Source organism: Dinoponera quadriceps, unplaced genomic scaffold (assembly GCF_001313825.1).
Source record: "Dinoponera quadriceps isolate SergipeBrazil2010 unplaced genomic scaffold, ASM131382v1 scaffold1872, whole genome shotgun sequence".
Taxonomy (NCBI): Eukaryota; Metazoa; Arthropoda; class Insecta; order Hymenoptera; family Formicidae; genus Dinoponera; species Dinoponera quadriceps.
The window spans coordinates 892072-918415 of record NW_014555944.1 but is presented as its reverse complement, the minus strand read 5'-3'; the positions used below and the strand labels follow the sequence as shown (position 1 = coordinate 918415).

At 46.9% G+C, this 26344-nt stretch overlaps 1 protein-coding gene and 1 long non-coding RNA gene across 14 annotated transcripts in view; one reads left to right on the top strand and one right to left on the bottom strand.

Annotated features, from left to right (window-relative positions):
- The first annotated feature begins 2397 nt into the window (after positions 1-2397).
- LOC106745919 (sex determination protein fruitless-like) overlaps positions 2398-26344 on the top strand; it is a 70117-nt gene continuing 46170 nt past the window's right edge. For 2 of the 13 annotated variants that reach the window (XM_014621939.1, XM_014621934.1), the window contains exons 1-4: positions 10319-10904; positions 11554-12107; positions 12963-13142; positions 15833-15956. In XM_014621939.1, the coding sequence (XP_014477425.1) occupies positions 10793-10904; positions 11554-12107; positions 12963-13142; positions 15833-15956 (970 nt within the window). In that variant the 5' untranslated portion in view covers positions 10319-10792. The other 11 variants (XM_014621935.1, XM_014621930.1, XM_014621931.1 and 8 more) reach the window with 11 other exon arrangements.
- Positions 12997-23580, bottom strand: LOC106745923. Its single transcript, XR_001374568.1, has 3 exons — positions 22514-23580; positions 13763-13958; positions 12997-13083 (listed from the first exon to the last, which is right to left on the bottom strand). It is a non-coding gene; the product is annotated as an uncharacterized LOC106745923 (long non-coding RNA).

Below are 26344 nucleotides of genomic sequence, written 5' to 3'. Positions count from 1 at the left end.
CCGGTATCGCCGCGCCGAACGAGAAGAACAGTCGATTTTCGTAGTTGGAACTTTCAATTCGGCCGCTTGTTTGTCGTTTTCTTCGCCCCCTTCTACACCGCCAAAAGGAAGGAATTTAATTTCGTCTCCGTGCCGCGGAAATTCTCCCCGTAGTATTATTTTATTTTAATTTCGCATTTCAATGTACTTTTACCTCGTGGAATTAGAACGTAGGGGGAGACCTCGAGTGATGTTTTATCTAAGACTCGCGAACGTCCGAGATAAGTTGCAGAGATAAGATTGTCAGGTGCACTATGGGAAGATCTTTATCCTAAATCGAGTGTGAGTGTGCGAGCGTCGGCACGCGAGGGGAGTAACTAACCGCTGATAGCCGAGAGCACGTTTGACGGTTCTGTAATATTAACGTAAAACAGAGAGCTGTCATGGCTCGTTAGCGCCAGCTTCGCCGTTAGGCATGTCGCCGACGACGAGAACGGCGACAACGATGGCGGCGACGCAGCAGTGCGGCGAGACGAGGTGTACACGGTTTAATTAAAATAATATCGTAAAAAGAGGCGATGCGCGTCCGCCGCCTTTGCCGACGATTTATCACGTGGTGCGTATTTTCGCGGCGCGACGCGACGTGGAGACGAGGCGAAGTGGCAACCAGCTAGTTATACCGCGAGACGAGGGGGCGGCATTGCGTTTTGTAACGCCATTACAGAGGAGTGAGCTAAGTCTTAAGCTCGGTATAATTACGGCCCGCCCTGGCGTGCAACCTCGTTTAGTTTTCACTCGTAGTATCTCTTATTGCGAAGAAAGCGACGAAAGAGAAAGAAAGAGAGAGGGAAGAGAATCAACGTCACGTTGGAATTGAGTGAGAATATTGCGGTAAAGAATGATGTTTCCGAATATATGATTGTCGAAAGTTCACGTATGAACGCCGAGACGACACGGTGCAAAACATTTATTTGACCGAACAAGAATTTTGTTTGCGTCAATTAAATCAGTTTTTCAGGGCACGTGTGCGAACGCGTGGCACGTAGATTATTCGAAGTATCGCGTCAATGATTCCATCGCTGTCTCGCGAGGATCGCGCGGACGGTCGTCGAGGCTGTTTGAGGGAGCAGCGAGCGCAAAAATGTCTGAAATGCGCGAAAAGTACATTTGTCCGCTCGTGATATAATGCGCTAAGTTGTCTGCCGGTAAGTGAATTTGTTGCAAGGATGGTGGGTAGAGTGGCTCGGAGTACAAAGCGTAACGGAATTACACTCGAAATTGGCGATGCATTACGCTCGAAAGGCTGAAACGTGTATCGAATTTCCGACGGAGTTCCGCGCGACTCTTCGGTTGATCTTTATATAATTATTGCGGCCAGGCTCTACGGTCGCACAAGGAAACTTATTCGGTACAACAATCCTTTATCGGACCACCGAGCGAACGTCGTCGAGACACGTTCGCGTAGACGACCGAAATATCGGCGTGCGTATCGAGCGTATCGCGAGCGTTACGTAAAAAGGGATGATTCCGGGGTGACGCGCGTCACACAGGGATCGATTAATCGATCGACCCACGCGGAACGCTCGGACCGCAACGGAATACCCTCCTTACGTGCCGGGGACGCGAAACCGCCGGCGGACCTCGAAGACGTTCCCCGGCGGTCAGCGCGAGTACCGCGCGAGCGATATCGAGAGCACGGCGTGGGTAACGGCAGGACGGAGATAAACGGCGGAGACCGAGAAACCTCGGCGACAGAGACGGCGAGCAGGAGCGACAGGAGGTGAGAGAGACGGAGAAGTAGTGGACAGGGGGTGGGTGGAGTGGGAGGAGAGAGCGAGGAAGGACGGTATTGCGTGTTCGCGGAGGGTACGTGAGGGGGTGGGGTGGAGAAGGGCGAGCGGGGGTGCAGTCGTGTGCAGGTGCACAGGAGAGGATCCGCGTACGGGCGGGTGAGTTGTGCGTACCAATCGCGGGTACAGAGTACGTCCGCGGGCACGCAGGAGGAGGCGAAAACCGGGCACAGCCCCAGGAGCGCGGAGGCTTCCGCCATACGGGGCAAAACCACCCCACGCCGGACCCGGGAACCGGCGCGCGTCTGGTTGCGCTGGGCGGCGGGTGCACTATCGGGTGGCGCGCGAAAAGGGGATTCAACCCGACACGGTGTGTCGGGAGGGCGAGGGAGAGACTGCGAGGTCGAGGGAGGGAGAGGGAATGAAAAAGAGAGACAGATGGATAGAGAGAGAGATCGCGGGAGAGGCGAAGCGGAGAACACGTCAGTCGGGGGAGGGAAAGCTGGAGAGCGGCAGGGGTGGCGGCGGCGGCGGCGATTCTCGGGTGGTGTCGGTAGTGGAGGTAGACGAGAAGGCGGCGGCGGCGGCGGTGGCGAACATAAAATCTCTCGCACATGCCTGGTGCATTCATTAGGGGGGATGTGCCCGTGCAGCGTACACGTCGACCTGCATCCACGCCACCCTCTCTCGGTGCCACCCCTGGCCTCAGTCGCGCTCCGCGGCCAACTTGGTGCACACGCCACTCCGTTGGTCCTCCCTGGCGGACTCGCTCGCAACGTTCCTCACTGCGCCGTGACCGTCGACGTTGCATCGTCGCGCGCGCGCCACCCTCTCTCGATCGCCCGCGACAGAGAGACCGACAACGACTAGAGAGCGCGAGTTACCGAGAGAAAGAGAGAAAGATAGAGGTGAAGGGAGAGAGAGAGAGAGAGAGAGAGAGACCTCTCTGTGATCCGCACGCGTATCCCCACGCATCGTCCTTGACGATCTCCGGACGTTTCATCGCTTCGAATTGCGCGCGCGAACGATGGCCGACGCGAGCTGAGAGGAGGGTCCGCGCGACTCGGTATTACCGCGAGTATAAACGAGTGCGAGTTTGATCCTGCGATCCGAGAGTGCGCGGCAAAGTAAACACACTCAGCGCGGAGGACTTCCGGAGGGAGCAGCAGCCCTCTCCGCGGAAGCGGCGGAGCAGCACGGCCTTCTCGCCCGTGGAAGATCACCGTCGCGGAAGATCGTCCACCAGCCGGCCAAGCAGCCAAGCTTCCTCCCGAAGAGGATCACGCACGACGGCGACACGGCCCTACGCGCCGCCGGCTGCGGGTGGCCGACGAGATTTCATGTTCACGAATTTCAGTAAACCAGGTAACGATGTACCGGACATCCGCCGGCGAAAGTCGCGCGTTCGACGCAGCCTGCGACGGGAAAGGGCGGGAACGCCGGATTTATCGATCGCGCGATCGACAGCACGCGGGGGTGGAGGAGCGGGAGACAGGTAGCGTCGTGCGTCACGTCGCGCCCGAAATTTCTCGTCGCGAAGAGCTGTCGCTCGCGCTCGTTTCCGCAACCTTCGTCGAGGACTCGGAGGCGCGCGAATAAATTTGCATGGGCGAGAGAAGCGGACCGCGCGCCGTGTAAATAAACCGAATCGACGCGGCACGTCGCGCGGAAAGTTCGACGTGAATGCGAAACTCGCCTCGTCGTCGTCGTCGGTATAATCGCCGACACTCGCCGTTGACGGAAGTTGAGCGCGGGGGATCGTGTGCCGCGAACAGGACGAGGACGTGTATTTTCGTCCGCGACAACGTCGACAGACTGTCCGCGCGAATGCATTATTGCCGAATATTTTAACAGCGTGAATCGCCGCGGCGACTGTCTAGTCCGGACGCGTTAATCGTCGAGAAATCGAAATCACAAGTCACAAGCGGGCTCATTAGCGGGGAAAAATGCGCGATAATGTATGCTGATTCTATATATATATATATATATAGAGAGAGAGAGAGAGAGAGAGAGGGAGAGTCACGGGCGCTGCGTAGGCAGGTGCAAGGATGCGGTTATTTGCGGAGAGGGACCGCGCGGTCGTATTGGAATTTCCATATTTTCGCTATTCGTTTGCGCCGGTATTATTACTGGCCCTGCAGTAAAAGGTGCATGGTATTTCCGATGAAATATGCCGCATTTTCAAGGAACGTGCCTCGCGAGGGCGGTCTTATCTCGTGTCTTCCTTTTTTTCTCCCTCTCTCTCTCACTCTCTCTTTTTCGTACGAGCCCGGCCGATTGATAAAGTAGAATTTTACGTAGCGATAGGGCGCAACCGTTCTCAAAAATTTAATATCTCGAATATAAATTTTATCTCTGCATCCCCGTATAATAAATGGTCGCTATATTCCGCGAAATATGTCGCACTTACGAGAAACTCGTCTCGCGAATGTGCCTCGCCTCTTTACCTTTTATCGGAGAAAGGGAAACAAATTCAGCGAAGTGGCGTTTCTTTGAGAGGAACGATTGATGAAACAATTCGGCCGAGTCAGCATGTAATCGATAAAGAGGGAAAAATATCCTCGCTTGGAATACGAAAGTAGAGGGCAGCTGCCGGGCGTGATTCTCATCATTAAAACATTTCCATTGGTTTTTACGCTAAAATAGAAGTGTCGATATTTCGGCGAGAATGTCGCGAGATAATGACCGTCAAGAGGCGATATATCGATCGGATCCGTTCCTAACGAGTGAATTACGCTCTTCTATTTGAACGGGGATGCGATTAGCGGCGCTCTTTTGGCGGCGAGTACAATATTTGACGATCAGTTCGCGGCGAGGTATATATCGCGATCGATCTCTCGCGATTCATTTCCGCGCGAATGTGTGCGCGGAGATAGTTACACAATTCGTAGCGCGTTAATTACGAGACGCGGCGGCCGGTTGCGAATGTTAAACCGAGTAATTTCAACCTCGTATTTCAGCGTTAAAGCATTTTTTTTCCCGCGCGCGCGTCGCGGCGCCGTCTCCCGCACACACGTGGCAATGGTGGCAGCGGCGTCGGCGGGCGTTCTATGTCAAGCTTAATTTTTAATCTGCCACGTAGCGCCGTAGAGAAATAATCCGCCGCTTATTATGCAAATTTAATCGCGCGTTTATCGCGAGGCGCGCTAATCGCGGATAACTTTCCCGCTTAACTTCACCGCGCGGTTGCGTTTGTTCCTTTTTATTTCCGGCGCAACAAAGAGCGCCGGGCCTCTTTGTTTTCCCCGGCAGCGGATACGCCCGCTGTTTAATCCCCTCCGCGATCCTTCTCTGCGCGACCATTATGTCGTCCTCGTCGTTACCGTCGTCAGCGACGAATATGTCGTCGTCAACGACGAATGCGTCGTCGTGGTCGCGCGCGACTTTAAATTATTCGGGCACCGATTCAAGCAGTGCGCTCGATGCCAAGCAACGCGTTCATTCAATCATCCAGGGTAGTAGAGACGATGGGCGTCGTGACGCGAACGTACCGTCTCCCTCCCGACACGTCACACCTCTTCAACCCCTTCGTGCGAGTTCACGTTGACGATCAGCGGGATCAAACTTGCCCGAGAGAGCGGAGTAGACAGAGAGAGAGAGAGAGGGAGAACTTGCGGGAGAGTGTCGGAAAAATGACTCGAAGATTCGGGATCGATCCGAGGAGCAGGCAGCTCGTGCGGAACGAGTAATTCTCCGTGATGGCTGCGGGAGAGACACGGAGCAGGTCCCGGGTGAGCCAGGTACTCCAAAGTTTTCCGTCTCCCGTCACCTTCTCGCGGGCAGTTACTCGGGAACGTCTCGAAGCGTTTCTATTATTCGGAGCGCCGCTCGGTCTCTCGAGTCATTTGGCGGATATTTCGGAGCCGCTCTCCCTCTCTCTCTCTCTCTTGAGCAGCAGCAGCAGCAGCGCGTCACATCCCGCACGCAGGGTCGAAGAAAATTCGCCGGCGGTGGCATTTGCTTCGCGAGAAATGTCGGCTTCGTTTGAAGATCCGGGCTCAAAGCGCGCACCCGTCCGCCCTTTCCCACCGGCGAGACCGCGCTTCGACTGCATTGTAGTCGGGAAAATGCACGCCCGAATGCAGCGGCGCGTCCTTTATCGGCGCGGCCGTCCTATATAGAGCTTTTCCGAGCGCTTCCACGTTATCGCTCGTGTTTGCGTCACGGACTCGAGAAACTTCCAATCCCTAATCGATTCGCGGCGTCGGACGGAAATCTCGAAGAGAGACGCTGGCGTCTCCTCAGCGTTGCGCGAGAGCGAGCGAGCGAGCGAGCTTGCGACGATCGGGAAGAGAGACGGCGAAGGGGGTAGTAGCAGTGAAGAGAATCGAGTCGCTTCTATTTTTCTACGCTCGGCCGGTCGGAGCGTAAGTCTATTTTTTCACGCCTTGCGAACTGTACTTTGCTCAAGAAAACCGAGGAGGAATCCGGTTCTAAGACGATCTGCGATTTCGAGTAGATTCGCATGGCGGCGATCTGCCGATAAAATCGAGAATCGCGCGTCAAAGAGCGCGTGCTCTTGGTACGTACAGCGCGCGAAGATATCGACGCGCAGAAGATCTCCTGCGGGATCGTCCGGAAGATAGACGATAAACCGATGCGCCGCAACCTTGTGCGGGAAGCGGCGGCGTTTCCCGGCGCGGTGCAACTGCGGCGCATCGATCGTCGGTGCATTTCGACGGCCCGAACGCGCTTTCGGCGTCGAAGGGCCAAGGTCGGCCGTCGCTTAATCGCGCGGACTGTCGCGACGACGTCCCGCAAGATGCACGCAGGACACCACAGGTCGGTTTATCATAAAAGAAAAAAAATAACGTATTTCAATCTTCTAATGACAAAGGTGGGGTCAGATTCACCTTACGGCTTCGTTTATTTTACAGCGTACGCGCACTGCTTCTCTTCTTTTTTAAGGAATGTTTCGTGTATTTTAATTTACTCCTCTCACCCATTTCGCACGTCGATTTCGTGGAAAGTGAACACGAAACAGGGCACGGGGTCGGATCCGACTCCACCTTCTTAGAAAAACCATCTTGCCATTAGAGGGTTCAGTTTCTCCCCGTTTCTCGTGTGTCTGTTGCACGCTCATGACTTTTTTTTATTGAACGACTTGAGAATCAAGAAATGGAATTGTCTTTAGACAAGAGAGTACTCGAGGGAGGATACTCGGGGGAGGGGATGTTAGCCAGGCTAATGCATATAGAACGACTGAAACATTGAAGCGCTCAAGTACGGGGGAGGTTTCACGACACGCGCTCGCGAACCGCCGCAAGTTGGCGACGGGTCTAATGGATAGATGACTTTTGCAGAACAGAAAGTGCTCGTCGACGAAACGCTCGACGTCGAGCGTGGATTATTATTTCAACGATACTTTGTACGGATAACTCTCTGTTATCTCGCGCCGTTTATCAGAAAACGCGGACGAGACGACACTCGTTATTTCCCGGGCATCGTATTGTCCCGGTTACGGATATCGTTAGGAAGAGCGCGCTCGCAGATTCGCCTAATGAAGAAGCGCCCACCGATAGGGCTAATTACGCAGTCCTTATTAAACTACGCGCGTGTCGTTAAGACGGGCCGCGGCAGAGAACCTTTCCGTCTTCAACACGCGCGTCTCATCCACTCGCGGCGGAGGGCTGGGGAGTTGCGAGATGTAATTAAAAGGTCCTCGTAATCGGGTTCATAGTCGGAGTAATTATCCATCGCTGGATACAGTCCGGTGTTTAAAGCGTAATGCGACCAGTTACACAGACATATCTCGTGCGTTTTCGGATTTCTCGCTCGAATTCGCGATCTATAGATGTGCCGCGCGTGATCGGCGATACGGATTTCGGGGGGTCGTGAATTCGCGCGCTAAATTCCCACTCGACTTCGAGCGACGTCCCTTCTGTATTATCTCTTCCCCATGCCTGACCCCTGTTAACTCAGATTCGGTTCGACGGCCGCGACTAGGTGGTTGAATATTTCCCGGATACGGACGACGTTTTCACTGACGTGTAACACTGACACGCGGCGGTTGAAATTGTCGCTCGAACGTACATGCTGTTTCCTACATGCCGTGGATACATATGTGCGCGCGACGTATCTGCGACGGTGCTCTTTAAACGCGATATTATTCAGTGCCCTTTCAACCGAACGGGGTAAACAGGTACGCGCGAGGACTCTCGCGTATCGTCGCTTCCGCGATTAATTTCTGATTTAAGGGAAAAATGGGGGAAATTACGAGGTGAAACGAGGCGCAATCGGGACATGTCCGTGAAACGAATCCTCTTTGCCGGGGTAAGCCGGCTTCCGACCGATAAAGACCGTCTCGAGACCGGGCAATGCTGCGCCGAATTTAGACAACAATCTCGCCGGACGGCGGCGGTTAATTAAGCAATCAAGCCGCGACGTAACAATGCTCGGAGCGGAGAGGAGGGGAAGCGAACGTGAGAGAAGAGAAATCGCGTATCGAATTCTTTCGCTCGCGCGTCGTGTTTATCTCATCATTGTCGAGGTTATTTTGTGTATCGCGTTTGCATCCATGGGCGGGGCATACGCTCGCGAATCATAATTTCCAACGGCAGCGGTAACAATTCACATCAAGTGACGTATACGGGGATTTTATTTATTGCATTTCTATCTTTGAACGGGACGCGCGCACGTGAATCATAATTTCCAGCGATGCCGGTGAAAGCGCGAATTAAATCTGTTAACAGCCGTTCAAAGCTTGTAAATCCGCGTTGGAAACCTCGGTTGAGGAGATTTTCCAATTTTCCCCGGTGCCTATTGATTTCGCGTGGGTAACACGATTATCGTTCGGGGAGAGGGGATAGGGGAGAGGGTGAGCGAGAGAGTAAGTGGGAGAGTGAGGGAGAGAGAGAAAGCACACGGGGGGAGGTCAAATTAATATCAGAAACTCCGCGATTTGCGCGAATTACCGTTTATTACCGCCAAATGAAGCTAAAGGGTCTCCATGTGCATTGCAATTTTCCGCGAAATGGAACTCGCATGGAAAACGCGCTTCGGTGGGCGCGTTAACGCGGCCGGAGAATCTCGTGGAATTTTCGCTTTAATGTATCGAGCACCGTTCGACTGAGTATACGGCTTTTTCAGTAATTACGACGACGTCGGAGAAATCGGGTAGGGTCAGATGTGCGCTCGTACAATTTTTCTCGCGCTGTTAAACTCGCGCTGTTAAACCGAATGGATGAAAACGTGAAAATATCTCCATTTTACGCGGCCCGCCTGTATCTCCGCGGCCTGGTATTTATGCGAGTAAGCCGCGCGCGCTCTCGAAGGTCCCGCGAATTTAATCCACATTTTCTCCCGCGACGAGAGTTCGCGGAATCTCGAGCACCGCGGCGAAACGGCGAACAAAAAGTAACAATCAGCGCCGATTTCACTTCCCCTTTTGGCTACGGGCTTTAAATGCGGCTATTCTTTTTCATGTACATCTCGTCGCGAAGCAGAGTGAGGAAAATGAGCGAATATGTAAAGAGACGTAAAGTATGTCGCGTGTGGAAGTACTTTCCCGAAACTCGTTTATTCCGAGGCGAAACGCGTGGGAAGACGGGGAAAGATGCGCGTTCACGATAAAATCGCATTCGGTATTTACTCGATAGGAATTGAAATTCGGTGCCTGCTACGAGATTTATCCGCACAAAAGGGACATTCGTTTCTAAAAGTGTGTTTCAACGTACGGCCATCTAACTTCTTGCCGCAGACTGAGCTTTGTAATGAACGTATGCGTTAAATTAGGTGCCGGACCGCGGTGCGAGAGAATAGGCGAAATTAAGTTACTATATTGAGGGGCCGTCTGAAAATGCACCAACTCACCGAATACAGCGCAACCGCTTTATTTGTTCTGCGTGCTTATGCGCTGCTGAAATCCTATCAGAACTTTTACGTTGCTTAGGAAAGCAGGATTTGTACTACAATTATCGCTGTTTGCACGATGAAAATAAGATAAGAGCGTTTATCGCGATGCATTCGTTCAAGCTTGATAAACGAATCGACTGTTTCATGTATTTACTGTGAAATCATTCATTAATGTTAGGAAAAATGTTGCACAAAAAAATCACCGTAATAAACGGTTATACAAATTTGCATTGGCAAATTTATTTATTATTTATCAATTTCAATTATTGAAATATATTTAAGCCTTATACGTTTTAATATGTATTTTGCATATGTTTTGTTCGATAAGTGAACTGTTTCATGCCTTTGTTGCGAAATAATTAATTAATAATAGGAAAAAGTCTATCGTTTCTCAAAAGAACCATCATAAGAAAGAGTTAGAACAATGTGCGTTGATAAATTTTTATCAACCTTCAATCACTTATTGAAATATATTTACGTGTTTTATACGTTTTAGTATCTTTGTTCGATAAATGAATCAGCTGTTCATGCATCTGCTATAAAATCATTCATTGATGACGGAAAGAAATCAGTCAAAAACAACCGTGATTAACCTTACAATTTGCATTGGCAAATTCATGTCAACTTTCGATTTTTTTCAGTAAACTATATTTATGTTTTATGGGTGATTAAATATTTTTTTAGCGAAAGATAACGTTTCACAAAATGATTGAAAGTATATTCCGACTTTCTTTCAAAATTTCCCCAAAAGTTTCACATTTCGTAGAAAAGAAATATCTGCGTGAAGTTTACGACATGTCCAACGACACGCGCGCACTTTTTATCTTGAAAATTCTATCCTCGGCAGCTCCTTAATTGCAACAAGTATAAAAAATACGTCGATATAACGCACGACCCATCGTAAAGCGATTTGAATCGAGCGCTCCGCGCGCCATAACGCGCAGCCGACGTGCGAAAGTATGCATTATTTGGGAAATATAAGAGCGGCGACATCGCGGATCGATATGGCGGTGAGCGTGGAGTAAATCGTCCGTATTCTCGTGGGCGATATATAGAACCGCGGGAATGTCGCGCACGACGCAGCATCTCGCTCGTAGTGCGGGCGGACACGCGATCGGCTGTTAACCGCGTTTGAATCGGAGCGCCCTTCGCGCCATTCCCCGCGGCAGATGCACGAAGGTCAGAAGTATTTTAAAAATAAGGCCGTAGGCATTGGCAGATTGGTATGGCAGTGGACGTTAAGGGTCGGGTGGCGTTGTAATGGCAAAAAGTTTGCGAAAGGTGAGTAATCGGCGTGTACGAGTCGGGAATACGTATCGGACGGTGCGCGATGTGCGGTGCATAACTCGCGGTGTGTTCGCGTAAATAAAACGGTGCGGCTAGGCTGGTACGAGTGGTTAGAAATCCGGGCATCAACAAATCGAGTTTTCGCGAGGAGGCTCGTGGAGGCTAGACGAGAGCACGGCCGACAATGGCGCCCAAGCCTCGCGAATATTGACATTGCCGAAAACATTACCTCCGAATATATCGGATTATTATCGTATACGTGGGTGGCACATACTGCGTCGCAATTAGCGGTCTAACCTCGCGGCTGCCGTGTCGTGGCTTATCGCGTAGAAATCCGGCGCGGGTTAGCTCGGTCGGGCGCTGAGGTTATGCGAAAAAATGTTTTCGGCACGTATAGTAGCTCGGCGTGAACCCTGAAGGGTTTTACAGTTATACTGCAATGTGGCACATTTGCAGAAGCACGGAGGACGTTGTGTGGGTCTAGAGTCGCGATTTAATCTGCGGGGAGATATTGTCAGGACGATAGGAGAGTGCGCGTGGAAGTAGTGTGTGAGTTGGCGTTTTAAGGGTTAGGGAGGCATTCAAGTAGCCAGGGTGAGCATAGTTTTATGTAGACAGTTCAGGGCATCTAGTTTGGTTGTAGGGTCGGGATTGGAGATAGACAAGATGGACCAGCAGTATTGCCTACGGTGGAACAATCATCCAGCCAACCTCACAGACGTTCTCAGCTCACTACTTGAAAGAGAAGCACTCTGTGATGTGACCCTGGCCTGTGTTGGAGACACATTCAAAGCACATCAGACGATACTCTCTGCATGCAGTCCGTATTTTGAGAGCATTTTCCTACAGAACACCCATCCTCATCCAATCATATTCCTCAAGGATGTGAATGACAAGGAGATGAGGGCATTGCTGCACTTTATGTATAAGGGCGAAGTTAACGTTAGTCAGCATCTGCTACCGATGTTCCTTAAAACAGCAGAGGCATTACAGATCAGAGGCCTCACTGATAATAGTGTAAATAACAAGACGGAGGAGAAAAGCCCGTCACCAGAGCCAGAAACACAAACCGGAATCAGACATACTGATTCGCCTAACCTCCAGTCTCATCCTGAGAAAAGGAAAAGAAAACTTTCAGGCAGCTACGATGTTTCCCTTACTGGCCCACCTAGTGAACGGTTCTTATCTGATTCTCAGGTATGTAAACGTCATTTGTTCCTGATGTTTTCTAACTGTATCGCGGAATAGATGACATATGTCTCACTTCACTTCCTTTTTTTTTCAACTCTTTTCACCTGCACAAGTACAACATACTTCATGCATGTGTTATTCGATATGAAACTTACTCAAATTACACACATACATATTATTTAAGGATATATTCTACCTGATTAAGACAAATCATTCTAGAACAAACGATACAGCGTGTTATTTTTACATTTATGCAAGCGTTACTGTATTTTGTAATCGTTTCCTTCAAATTCCACTTATTATGAATATTGCAAAGAGTTTTTACTTTACTCATCATCATTTGTTGCAGTTAAGTGATATATAATGAGGACTTATACTTGAGACTTTGGCTACAACACGAGACTTTATTTATTTATGATGTTATACATTATTATCGATGAATTACATGTGTGCATGATTGCACAGCTTTCCAAACAACTTTTCTTGTAACCTTGAAGTTCAAAGCTCATGTCTGTCGTCCGATTCAGAGTCAATGTATTACAATTACTGTAATATTCTCTCTACTTTTTATATAAATTTTGATGTTAAGGTCACACACACACACACATACTGAGAAGGATATATAATTCATCTGTTCCGCAACACCATGTGCTACTTAACCGTAAAGTCATGACAGTTTTACTTTAGATACTTGATATAAATTTATTGTAATCAAATTCATTCGTTTTCTTTATAAATGATTCGTCTATTTGTATCTTTTTTTTATAAAGACAATCTCATAATGAAATGTGCTAATAAACTAAGGCAGGGTTGATAACATTTCAAAAGGTTAGAAAAAAGTTTTCGATTCATTGGTTTCAGACATCCTCGCAGTGTAGTTACAAATCAAGTCCTCCTGTGATTCCAAAGCTAAATAATGCCCTGGGAGTTGATATGGAAGATGGTGGTCGACCCATGTCTCCTGCATCACAACCGCAGGCTCCTATAAAACAAGAGGTGGATCACCACTTGCCTGACTTCCATGACAATATTTCCCTCCCTGTAAGTAACTTTCTGTGTTTATATGTATTATACATCTTCACGTTAGTTAAATTTATTTTCATGTATTTTCATTTCTCATATCTGTGTAATCCTTTACATATATTTGTTCACTTTTCTCCTGATACGTTACATATCTTTATGCAAAACATTAATTTAGTTTAAACTTTGTGGACTTTATGTGTTATCGCATGCAACATAATGTATGTGCATATGCTTTTTCTCCTGATAAACTAATTATAAATATTCCAAGTCGTTTGGAATTCTATTACCGGCACAGTTAAAAAGAGAACTGTGTCATTCTCTGTGTATCCACTATGATGGTATAATAAAGATAAAAGTAACTGTCTATTTTTACTTTGGAAATCATATAGGCTATGTGAGTTGCAAAGTATTTTTAACTTTCGTTACATTAGGGACTTTATGGCATCTCCCTACAATGTTTTAATGGAATAAACGTGTATTACATGCAACATTATTTGATGTATGCATCATTACTATAGGATATACATATAACCTTTCAATATATAATACTTGTATTTAAAACAAACTTTTATATGTCAATTTATATACATTGATTTGAAAATAACATATATATAGAATGCTTTTGTGGTGTGAGTTACTTGTGTAACGAGGCATCTTGATGCAGTAGATTTTATTCCCGCATGTTACTCCGATCCTTTGTGTTGATAAAAATACTTTCTTCTTTCTGCTCGCATATTTTTTCCAAAGGCGCTACACGCTTCTCGCTTATAAGGCACTTCGCATATTCCTGAAAGAGGTGCGAAGGTCTCGCGATGTCGCGAAGATAATTTTTCCCTGTAACAGAGTTTCGTTACTGTTCCCACGATTGATGACGAATTGACCTACCGTCGTCCTACAAACTACTCAGTCAGAACAGACATGGGAAGGAAGGGATTTTCCAAGTAGAGAGAGAGAGAGAGAGAGAGAGATTACAAAATTTTTTGGCTTTTCGTATACTAAAAGAGATTCGGTTGAGATGTGTTGATTAAACACATATCCTTTCCTTCTCTGTTGACAGACTAGTGTGGAGTGGGAGGTTCAGAGAAATGGGAAGAGTGACGAAACTATGGATGTACAGAACATGACTCCCAATCATCCAGATACGGCTGTGATGCAAGTTTCTCGCGAAAGTACCGTCATGGCTGGAGGTTCTCTCTGTATCAATATATCAGGGACTGAATTCTCCGGGAATTCGTACAATCCGCTACAGAGTCAGATCGCGCCCGCGAACTCGCACCACTCGTACAAAAACGTTGATTTGAACGCATCTTACGAGTCGTTGCCCGAGTGCAGTCCAAATTTCAAAATGCCTGAAAGTGACACGCATAGGTCGCTGGGAGTGAATCAGGAAGTGGGAATGTCTGTAATTCAGTCGACCTTGTGCACGTCCTTGCAGCGTTCCGCTACGCAAAGTACTCGTAAGGCCGGTAGATTCAAGCCCGGCTGGTTAGATATATATTCGTGGCTGCAATATGACGAACGATTGAACCTTATGTTTTGCAAGTACTGCAGAAAGTGGAGCGAATCCATACCTGAAATTCGCACTTCTTTCGCGGCGGGTAACGGCAATTTTAGACTCGAGATCGTGAACCACCACGATAAGTGCAAAGCGCATAATCTGTGCGTTATTAAAGAAAGCGAAGCGAGAGAGAGTTACGCTTATACGACGAAGACGTGCTAGCTTCGCCGTTTCACGTGTCGTATCACGTCTATCTTGTGCCTACCGAACTTGTGATCGACTTTGCTCATTTAAGTAGAAAGAAAGAAACGAATGAATGTAAATATAATATTCAGCGTTTTACGAAATGACGATATTGTCAAATGGTACCATTGTATATTTAAATAATATGTGAAAAGATTGGTGATACGCTTATGGTCTCGAGAATTGCGTCATTTTAAAATGAACGAAATGGAATATACAATGTGTGTTTTGTATTTAATATCTTATGTTTTTATTTTTACGATAAGGTGGAATGTTTTTTGAGATGGCTCCGCACACAGAGAAACTATGTTGCATTTCGTGAGAAGGATGTGTACGTGTGTGTAAATAGCTATACGTGTGTTATATTATTTAATGCGCGATAAAAAGAAGGGAGATGCCAAAGCGCACATTGTTTCAAAACGATGTTGCTTCACGACGAGTTCGTGTTAGGGATGTTCGATTCCGAATCGATTTTTTTACGAAAATCAATTTTTTCCTAAAAAAATCGCATTTTATTAAATCGCTTCTCTTCTATGCAAACATCCCTAGTTCGTATATTTCCTATGAAGAATTGAATTACCTCACACGCGACATTTAGGACCAGTCTTATTTATAAGTGAGAACGTTTCACGAACTATCAGCTATGCTTCTCGTAGAACGTTAATTTTCCTCTTAATTGCATGCTATATGTAAAATTTAATCAAAGAATATTATGTAAAAACATCATATGTGTAAAAACTGGAAGTAAATATATACTTTTAATGCGTTTTCGTTTTGCTCTTAATCTTAAAGACGCTATCGGAGGAGGATGTTACAAGGGTCTGAATAACGGACATGTAAAGTCACAAAAGTCTAAGAAAAATCTCGTATAAAGAAAAAAAGAGAAATGACAAGACACAAAACACGCATCAGTTTTACCGTTATTATTGTCCACTTATTTATAAATGTGTGATCGTATCGTGCGCAGGGTCACCCAGTTGGATTGATAGGAGAAGACGGAGGACCAACGGCAGGGGCGCTCAGCGATGGTGTTCAGGGGATTGAGTCATCTGAGCACCACAATCCACCGGAGATGCTCGACGGACTTGATGGTAAGACTGCACAATGTATTCTTTACAACCAAAATTTCATTTAGATCTAACATATTTCCTTTTTTGTATCTCGCACGGAGCCGTTCTGCTCTGCGAGTAAACTCGCGCGTATCGTGTGTGTGCGTGAGAAAACGTAACATACTGGAAGTATCCGATATATCCGAACTTAATTCGCGATCAGTTTCAATGTTAACAAATCCCGCGTAAATAAATGGTGACGGCACAGATATTTTAACGACTAGCGTTAGATTTCGCGTTAGATTCGCTCCTAAAGTATCGTGATCTCCGACGATGTCTGCGATGAGCTCCTCCTCGCGCGTGTAGTACGATATCTCCGTCGCGGATTCCTCCACATCGCGCGGGAAATATGTTATATCTAAGAAATCGAGGGAGATCTGCATGCACGTTTGCAAGAATTTGGACGTCACGTCGAGTCGTACGTAGGTGTCGTACGAAGCGAGCATCCCTCTATTTCCAAATCTGATCAAGTGTAGTGAGTGTAACATTAGAAAGTGAAGGACCTTCTCTTCTATGTACATGTATATGTGTACGTGTGTGCGTGTGTGTGTGTGTGTGTATATATATATACACGCACGCACATACGCACGCACACACACACATAAATATGCATACATATTGACACACACGTGTGTGTATATATATATCTCTAACTACATATGTATATTACATGAACCCTTGGTGTTGTGGTGATGGTATCGTGCATTTGCTACGTCATTGTGGTAGTTTTAATTNTATATATATATATATATATATATATATATATATATATATATATATATATATATATATATATATATATATATTAATATATATATATATATATATATATATATATATATATATATACATACACAAAAACACATCTCTATATATATAACAAAACTCGTTGGTTTGGGACATGGTGTATATCAGCAAATGGACTGTACTCCTAATTCTCTATTTTTACTCTCCTATATTTTTGTGCCCGAAACACTGCAATGGCGTGTGGGTTGCGCGTGTGTGACTGGCTGAGTTCATCTCGCTGTTCTTACACGTGCGTGGACGCGTGTGCGTACGTGCATATGCGTGATGTCACATTTTCTAACGAACTCCACATTGTGCGAATGAGTGCGAGAATGTGTCGTTGGTGCGTGCGTGTTGGTACGTATGTGCGCGTGCCTGTGTGTACGTATGTATGTGGGACGACGTGTACATAACGTTATATCATATATAGACATTACGGCATATATACGTATACTGCGCGCACGTACGCAGGCATATGCATATATATGCGCGCTACCACGGCGGGATTCTCTGTGCATGTCTTCATACTTGTTTTTTTTTTCTTGTTACTTCTTTATTTTTTTGTTTTTTTCTATATCCTCTCTCTTATAAATACCCTCTGTCCGTATCTTTGCGTCACCGTGCCTAGCGATCTTGATCTTACATTCTCACGTCTCTCTGCGTTTTGATCTGCACGAAGTGAACGAGAATATTAGCAACAAAAATGCAGTCGGCACATCTCCCGTCGTTGCGCAATTCGTCGTCGTTGTGTTAATAAAGTTGCCGCGCCGCGGGAAGAACTCGTTACGTAAAACGTTTTCCATATACACGTTCCGCGATGACTACAATGGTTCAAGATGAATATGGATACTAGCTAAACGCGATTATTATTCAAGCACGGCGAATCCAAGGATCCGACAATTCCCAACGTCCGTCCTAAGGTCGGAATTCGAAATTTTTCGAGATTTTGGAATTTAGAGTAGCCAGCGTCTCTCTTAACCGGGGAATCTAGGTGTCCGAAAGATCTCGAGAATTTCGATAAAAAATTGGAATCTATGGATCCGCGTTCTGCTTCACCGTTAATCCACTGTTAATCGTTCGTCCAAATTATCAGCGAAACTAATAGGCAGATTCGAAAGTTCGAGCATTTTTAAACAGCATATTAAATACAAGATATCCTTCGTGTCTTTAGTCTGAATTATCAATACGTCACGCTTACTTATAGTCACACAACTTTGCTGCGCATCGTTGATGCATTAATGATAGTTGCCAGTAGCAGGAGAGCTCGTAACCCTGAGTATTACTTTTTTCTTCCTAACGATTATATTTGAAGTCGAGAGAGATATATACACGCGATTAAACGTTCGTTAATTCGATTTTGTTGCTAACGCTATTTTCTGTTTATCATTTTCTCGATATCATTGCGATTTCGTCATCAATACCATCGTCGTCGTTGCCGTCTTCATCGTTGTCGTCGTCGTCGTCGTTATCATTGTTGTTGTTGTCGTTGTCGTCGTTAGATTATATATTCCATAGTCAGCTGAAATGTTGCATAAACTGCATTGTTGCAACGATCGCGGCACGTACGCGTTCGATCTGCGATGGATTAATTTACGTATGGACGGTGTTTAAGAACTGGGGACAAAGTCAGTAGTCCGTATTCTCGATGTTTACCGTTTACGCAAAACGTGTAGACATCGACAAGTTTCTCTTTCGTGAAGGTTCTCTGCGTTGAGAATATTATTTTCCGTTTGGGTTACTTTTTTCTCTTGTTCTTCTTGGTTTGAATTTCTTTTCTTCTTCTCCTTTCCTCTTATTATTCTTCTTTTTCTTCTTTCTCCTGTACGTATTGTGCCAGCATCTTTAGTCTCTTGGAACGCGATGAGATGACAGTAGAAATGCGCTTTTTTTACATAGTAATTTTGACATTTGGTACAAGTAGGTAAATTATAGATTAAGGCATTGCAGGGCGAGGTCCTTCTGGAATTAGTCGATTTTCTATCTTGTTTCGATAGACACGAATGAATCACGACTTTTCGTTCTTTTGAGTTTTCACGCGTCTTTGAAATGATTTTTTGTTTTGATTTATTTTTACATGTATATACTTTGTTTTACTTTACATGCATATACTTTGTTTCTTTCGATGCAAGTAGAGCTGTCTTTCAGCGTTTATAAGAGCAAGAGAGAAAATCAAGTAGTTCCGTCCAAGTGCGTTACCCTGTAATAAGGACAAGTGTGGTGTTCGTAATGATGTCCTCGTTGACTTGGAACGTAATTGAAAGAATTCCCTCTTCTCTGCAACCATTTGGCGTAGAGTGTGACTTATGAGAAGTATGCGGGGTGCTCCGTTTAACGTTATCATCCGAAACGGCTTTTTTGTCGCAATGATAATTATATCGCGTTAGGATGGTGCAGAAATTACATTGAAAGATAATTTTTTTAGAAAGACGTTAAAATACACGAGAGTTATAAATTTTACTTGTGTGAAATAAAATACGTCTATATTTAGCGTCCTACGCTCATGTTGTAAAGTTTAGTGAATTTTAAGCGTATTAGGGTTTTATCAGTGAATAAATATTTATCTTTTCGACACGGTAGTTAGCAAAATGATATATTTAAACTCGAGGCGTTTTCTTCAGGGAGATATTTAAAATCGAATAAGGAGATATTCGCGCTTATAACTTTTGCACGTTACAATAAAGAACAAAAAGATGAAATCCTTTATGCGGTAGTTCCAGTATAATGCAAGAAAAAGCTATTACGTTTATACGTTATTGTAAAGGCGCAGTCGATAATCTTGGAAAACAGCTGTTTAATATTTATTTTAGGCATTTTTAGTTCTCATAAATTCGCGTTTCTATTCCGTCTCTCCGACTTGTGTGCATATATATTATTCTTTTTCTTTCTTTTTTCTTTTTTTTTTCAGCGAAACTTTACGTTCGTGTAATATCGTTTATAGAGATTTTTTTTTAATCACTGAATTAATTAGTAGACGCAGCGCGATTTTTTTCGATCAATCGAGGCATCCAAGCGGCATCTCCAAACATTGCGCAGAAAAAAGAAAGATCGAGAGTGATAACGTCGAATCGATCATCCTTGTGCATCTTAGGGTGATACTAGTAGACACAGTTGGCATTGTCGAGTGGGTTGTGACAAATTCATTGAAATCGGGACCTTGTATTCCAGGAACGGCAAGGACTTACAAAAAAGAGAAGGATATAGCTAAAGACAATCGCACTAAGTTAGAGCACCCGCAGAGCACGAAGTGCAACCTGTGCAACAAGAGCGTAACCAATATAAAAAAGCACATGAAATCGCACAATCCTGAAAAGTACCAATGCGCAATCTGCTACATATCGTTGACCAGGTCTGACAATCTCAAAAGGCATATGAAATTGAAACACTCGTCCTCGGAACCGTCGATCATGCGTTTGCACAAGCATTTTTTAACGAAAGGGAAGTCGGGCTACTTCACCTAGTGGCCGACTTGAGTCGCATGTGACACGCAACGAGCGCCACATGCGAAGTAATGCGAACCGCGCGGGTCACGAGAATCCCCGGATCCTCTGAGCTCCACTCATCCTCGGACTCCGTCGTCCCCGGATGCTTGGATCCTTCGAATCCCCGCGGAGATGTCTCGGCTACAGAATTAATTTTTTATCATATGTGGTGTAAGTCTGGTGGAATTCGCGCGCGCGTGCATTCGCGGAGAGAAGGTTGACTGACGAAGGCGCGCGTTGCAACGTCATCGTTCGCGATGTCAACCCGCGCGTAATTTAGTATTACAATCGGCCACGATTGACGCGCACGAAGGACCCTTCTCCCTTCGTCGTGCCCCGCGTATCGTAGAAACGGTGTGTACCGTATTGCGCGCGTCTTTTCCCTTATAATCCCATGATATATATATATATATATATATACATATATATATGTATATATTTATGCAAATCTATTTATTCTCTCATGCGTTCATAGACTCTAATATTTAACTTTAACGAGTAAGACGCGGAGTCCCCGTTCTTCCCCCGCGAAGAAGCCGGGCCTCCCTTTTCATTAGGTTTACATTAGCGGAGTTTACGTAAAATCAATGGCCGGAGATCTCAGCGAAAGTAATTCGAGTACAAAACTTTGTTCGTGTTCTACCTCCCCGTTGATCGTTCGGTACGAGTGTACCAAGTTCCGATGAGTTTTAACGTTCCTCCGAGATTACGGACCGATCTCGTAATCGTTACCTCCGTCACGCTGGAATCCTCGAGTCACACCGGCTGCCCGAGGACTCGCCGATCCTCGGCTTCCCCGGACGGGCCGGGATTTCCGGATTCCCGGGTTTTCGGACACTAGTATTTTTCGGCTATCGCATCTGCAAGCGTAGCAGGACGATATATCGCGAAGTAACCTTATAAACGCGTGTCGCGCGAAAAGTTTTGCACCATTCATTATGATTCTGAGAATCTCTCTCCCCTAACGAAAGAGTTGAATTCGAAGTTAGAAAGATGGCGCGTCCTGACGTCAAGAGTTACGCTGAGAAAATCAGATCGTTCTTTCGTAGAAGTGATGTGCAAAAAAGAAAATAACGTACAATTGATAGGTTCTCGCGTGACCTCGCGTCTTTCTCAACATTCGCGCGATCGATCGTCCACGCGGTTGTCGGATGGTGCAAAATGTTTCTTTTCCGACGTGTTGTGTGTGTGCGCATATAATATATATTTTATATTTATACGTCGTAGAGGTTGTGAATCATGTTGGAAGACTGATCTCTGCGAGCCGCCACGGCTCGCTCAAAAATAGTCATAATGAACTAGTCCCGCAGGCCCATAGGCTGTCGTGAGAAAGAGAGAGGAAGATCTAAGAAAAAAAAGGTGGATGAAGCAGGCTTTTTACGAGCTCACTTATGGTGCCTTTCGCTTAAGTACAATGATAATCAATAATCGGTAAATGATAATAATTGTTCGTAGTAAGAGCAACGAATACCTCCCTTAGGCAGCGCGTGGTCACACATTCATAGCCCTTTACGTCGTTACGCAATATGCAATTATTATTTTTTTTCGCACGCCCTTTCTCCCCGTCGCCGATGTTTCTACCCGCGCGTCGTCGTGCTGTCGTTCTCGATGACGGGCGCCCGCGCCTCCTCCGCGGGAGGTATGGCGTCGAGCCAGTTTTTTTACCCACGTTCTTTCTCTATTTGCAGATGCGACACTTTTAGCTCTTCGAGCCATTGAATTCGCGCCAATATCGGACGTGGATCGAGTAAATATGTCGTCGCAGTTTTTCGGAAAGGGGCGTCGCACGGTGCTCGCGCGACGCCCGACGATACATTTGTCACTCACGCTTCTCTACGTCTTAAGGATAGTCGTCAGATCGTCGTTCTCTTTCCCGCCCCTTCTCTTTTCTGCCCTCCCCTCGCGCGTCGATTATCCGGAACCCGAGCCGATTACAGGCCGCCGCGTTATCTTAATCGGAAACTTTACTCTAGTCGAAACCGCGAGAGGGGATTACCGCGCAGAATTAAGCTGAGTTGTACACAGCTTCGCAGGATTAGGTGTAATAAGGTCGTCCCCTCGTGACACTTTCTAATTATCGGGTGCTCTTTCGCCCTCCCTCTTTCTCCTCGTCGTTATAGTCGTCGGCATGACTTCTCGAGGGAATTCTACCGCGGCGATTTTTCGCAACATTCCCGCGCCGCACTCGGCGCGACGAACTTTTGCCATCTGTTCGTTCGCATAAAGCGACGCCGTGGTTTCACGGGAATGCACCGACGTTTGTTCCACACTCACGCATTACGAGAGAGCGTCCTCTCGTTCCTCCTCTCGCGCGCGCCTTCTCTCCCCGGGCGGATGTGTTCTGGCAACGTCACGGTTTCCGGGACCTGCAAAAAATCGACAGCCCGGGCGAACTCTCGGTGGAGTCCACTTATAGTCCGCGATATCTCACCGGCGGGGCACTTACTTCGATTGTGAACACACTGGCCGCAAAATATCATACGAGAACTTCCTACGTTGCTTGTGAGTTTCACTTTTGCCCTCCTCCTCCGCACGAACGTCTGCTCCGCCTTCTCCTTGGCGGCTGCGAGGCTTCTTGGACCTTGTCCCCTTGGCTATCGTCGCTTCCGGTATTTAGAAAGCTATCTCGCGTCGCGATGTATTTTGTAAACGTCGGATTCCCCCGCGCACGTGGTCGTCGTGAGGCTCGAGACGCTCGCGACTTCGTCTCCCGAGATCCCTTTTCCAAGTTTGCGGCCGCTACTCTCCTCGTGTTCTTCCTCGAAACGGTAAACACTTTCCGCGAGATAAACGCGGCTCCCGCATCGATCGCGACCGAACGGTGCGTAATAAAAATTGCAAGAGTTTTGGAGCCGTATAGCTCTGTCAATGACACGAGTATCGACTATTTTCGCGTTCTGGCAGTCGGACGAACAAACAAGCGCGCTCATCCGTGACAGCGACGTCGATCTTGAGGCCCGAATCGCACGGAAACCGCCTGTAATGCCTCTTGCGTCGATTGATAACAATGGCGCGTCGCGTTCGATATTATTTTTTCAAATTAACACCCGACCAAGCGTTCGCCGTGCATCGCTCTGAGCGCGTGCGAATCGCGAACGTAGTATTCATTTTGAGTATTAGAAACTGGCGTTTTACACGGTGCTTTCAAGCCGAATCGCTCGCGTCCGGAATTTGTAATTCACGACGGGATCTTCGGATGCTCGCGCATCGGCGCAACGTGGAGGAACACGTAGTCGCGGCGACGATTCGCATACGGCGATAATGTCGCGAGAGCGTCTCGGAGCCGCGCAGCTGTAACGGTCGGAGGCTGCATTATATCTCGCCATCCTGCTGCCCGGGGACGCGTTGAACCGTGCGCAACTTTGCGACCTTCAACGGCGGAAAACCGTTCGTCCGTCTCCCCGCCTGTGGTGAAACGATGGACGGCGTTGCTCTGCATTAGCAGACCGAGCTCGGCAGGGCCCAAATGGAAATTAGTATCGCGCGACTTTCCCCGTCCCGCGCTCGCGCGGTCAAAGGGCTCTCGGCACGGTCGGGCGATAAAAAGCTCAACAGCATTTTGCATCCCCTACAATAGCTCGGTCCATCGATCCATCGTTGCATCTAATTATACAGCCCGCCCTTCATTACCCTAATTACTCTCGCAATGCGCTGTCTTCTGTCCTCGATGCGATCGATCCGGCCCGATATTCTTTGTGGCACTTCGATCGTATTTTCACACATTTTCACAAACCGAGAGTTTCACGAACGCTAAGACGACCCCTCGTCTCTTTCCCTTCTCGCTCTGTGTTAATAATCGCGCTAATGATTCTCATTGTTTTCTCGAGCCCCGGCGCATTTTCACTCGGAGGCGGCGCTGCTACGTCGGTCTCATAATTCCGACGCTCGGGAAGCCGCGGCCGATTAATTAAAACGTCACGGGGTGTTACTTTCGTTTCGATCGACGCCCAAGCTCATCGGTTTCCTCTCCACCTCCCCTCTTCTTCCGGCGGACACGCCGATCTGAAGATTGGCGCGAGTGTCCTAATTACGATGCGCAACTCGCGAGGCCGTCTCTCCTCTAATCGGGTTTTCTTTCGACAGCGTCCCGCTTGTCTTCTTCACGTTAAGCACCCTCTTTAGCCCGTGCTTTTCTCTCCTTACTTCCGCTACCTTCGCGCACTCCTTCCGCCCGTAATTCCTTGATCCCACTTTCGTCTCTAAAATCACTACTCCGGGACCGATACTTATTCTCCCGGTCAATCGATCTCTCCTCTCGAACAGAGCGGCATCCCTCTACGAAACGACACACTCACACACACACACATATTCTAGTTTCCTTCGCCCCCGAGACGCATCGGCTTGTTTAATATTCTTATGCGCGAACGGCAGCGAGCGAGCACGATACTCGGTCCAAGGAGCGACGAGGTCCTTTCTCGAGCGATAAGCTCCTTACCGGCATATCTTCTCGCCCTTATTACACGAACGCGCGTCTCACGGTCGGACGGATGTGCCGGCGGTTTTCAGGATGAGGCGAGGCGGAAGGAAGAGGGTGGTTGGTGTCCTCAATAAGAGGATCGCCGGGTAGGAGGAGGCGCGCAACGAGCCGCCGCAAAGAGTTTCGTTTCTCGAGCACACGACAAGAGGCTTTCGTCTTTTGCGCTCGTGCCCGCTTACTTTAAACTTGGTGGCTTAGCCAATGGAGGAGAAACCGTGCCGGTGCCGTTGCTGGCTTCCGCCGATACGTCCTCGAGAGTTCACTCGAAGCAGCAGAGAAACTTCGTCTGTGCCGTGATCTCTCTCTGATTCCCCCCGGACGCGAAACTCCGCGGATCGAGCCATTAACCACTTAACCACCGTGGGATTTTTCGTGCGGAGCTCCCCCGTAGTCCGAGCGAGCGAGTCAAGTTTTCATAGTCTAATTTTATTCGCGTATTTATGTATCGGTAAAGAAAAAAAACTTGATTTCGCCGGATCGGATTTGCGTCAGACACGATCCTATCACGGCTCGCCCTGCAATTGTCCAATTTCGGGGGGGCAGGGGGGACAATGGAGGTGTACCCGCGGATTTTCCTGCCCGTTCTTCTTCGCCGAAGCCGCGTGATCGTTTTTCTCTTCGCTCGCAAACAATGTGCACTGCATTCTTATTCATTAGGTGTATTAATTTATTGCTTCGTGTATTTATATTCGTATTGCATAGCCATAGTAGGAGTCTCCGGTACTACTTTTGGAGAGAGCGTGTCCGTCGATATCCGGTTATCGTCGAATAATCTAAACAATCGCAGCAGCCATTATTATTAACATTGAATGATCAATTGAATATAGGAGTCTCTCCTGTCCTCCTCACGTTCATCGCAATGTCCTCGTTATCGTTGTTTCCGAGTAATTCAAATCGACCCTCGCTCTCCTCATGTCTTGAGAGGTTACATGTTCGCGGGAACGGCGGTATTGTCTTCGAACAAGCGGCACGTACTACTCAGACCCGGGCAGAGCGCTGTACATATATGTCTGACAGGAGTACTCGAAATGAAGTTCCAACGTTTTGACCTTACGAGTACTCCGGGAATCAACCGCTTCGGGAAAGTTTTGCGCGACGACTGAATTTCGTCGTTTCTCTAAAGTCGCGACGCAATTCGCGCGACCGTCTCCCCGCGGTTAAATTACGAACGAACGTTCGCATTTTACATTCGCTGAGTTTCCACGTCGTTTGCGATCGTGGGCTTTTTTCTGACATATTTTTGCCGGCTAGGAAAAGTATCGATGGGAGCTCGTCTCTTTTTCCCTCCAGTTAAATATAATTTTTCTTTGTTGATAATTTATATCATACGTATAATATTTATTTCCAATATAACGTATTCCTCTCAATATATTATTAAATATATTTTAATATAATATATTCCAAAGGATATAATATATTAATAAATTATATATAATATAATATAATAAATTATATATATAAAATAATATATATAAAAGTTATATATTATATATATCGACATTGATATTATATTTTAGTATAATATATTGAAAAAGACGTGTACATAATTTGTTAGAAGATCACGTTCTACGATCAACTGCGGATATTCACGTGTCAGACTCGAGACCTCTTCAGTATCTTATGATCCC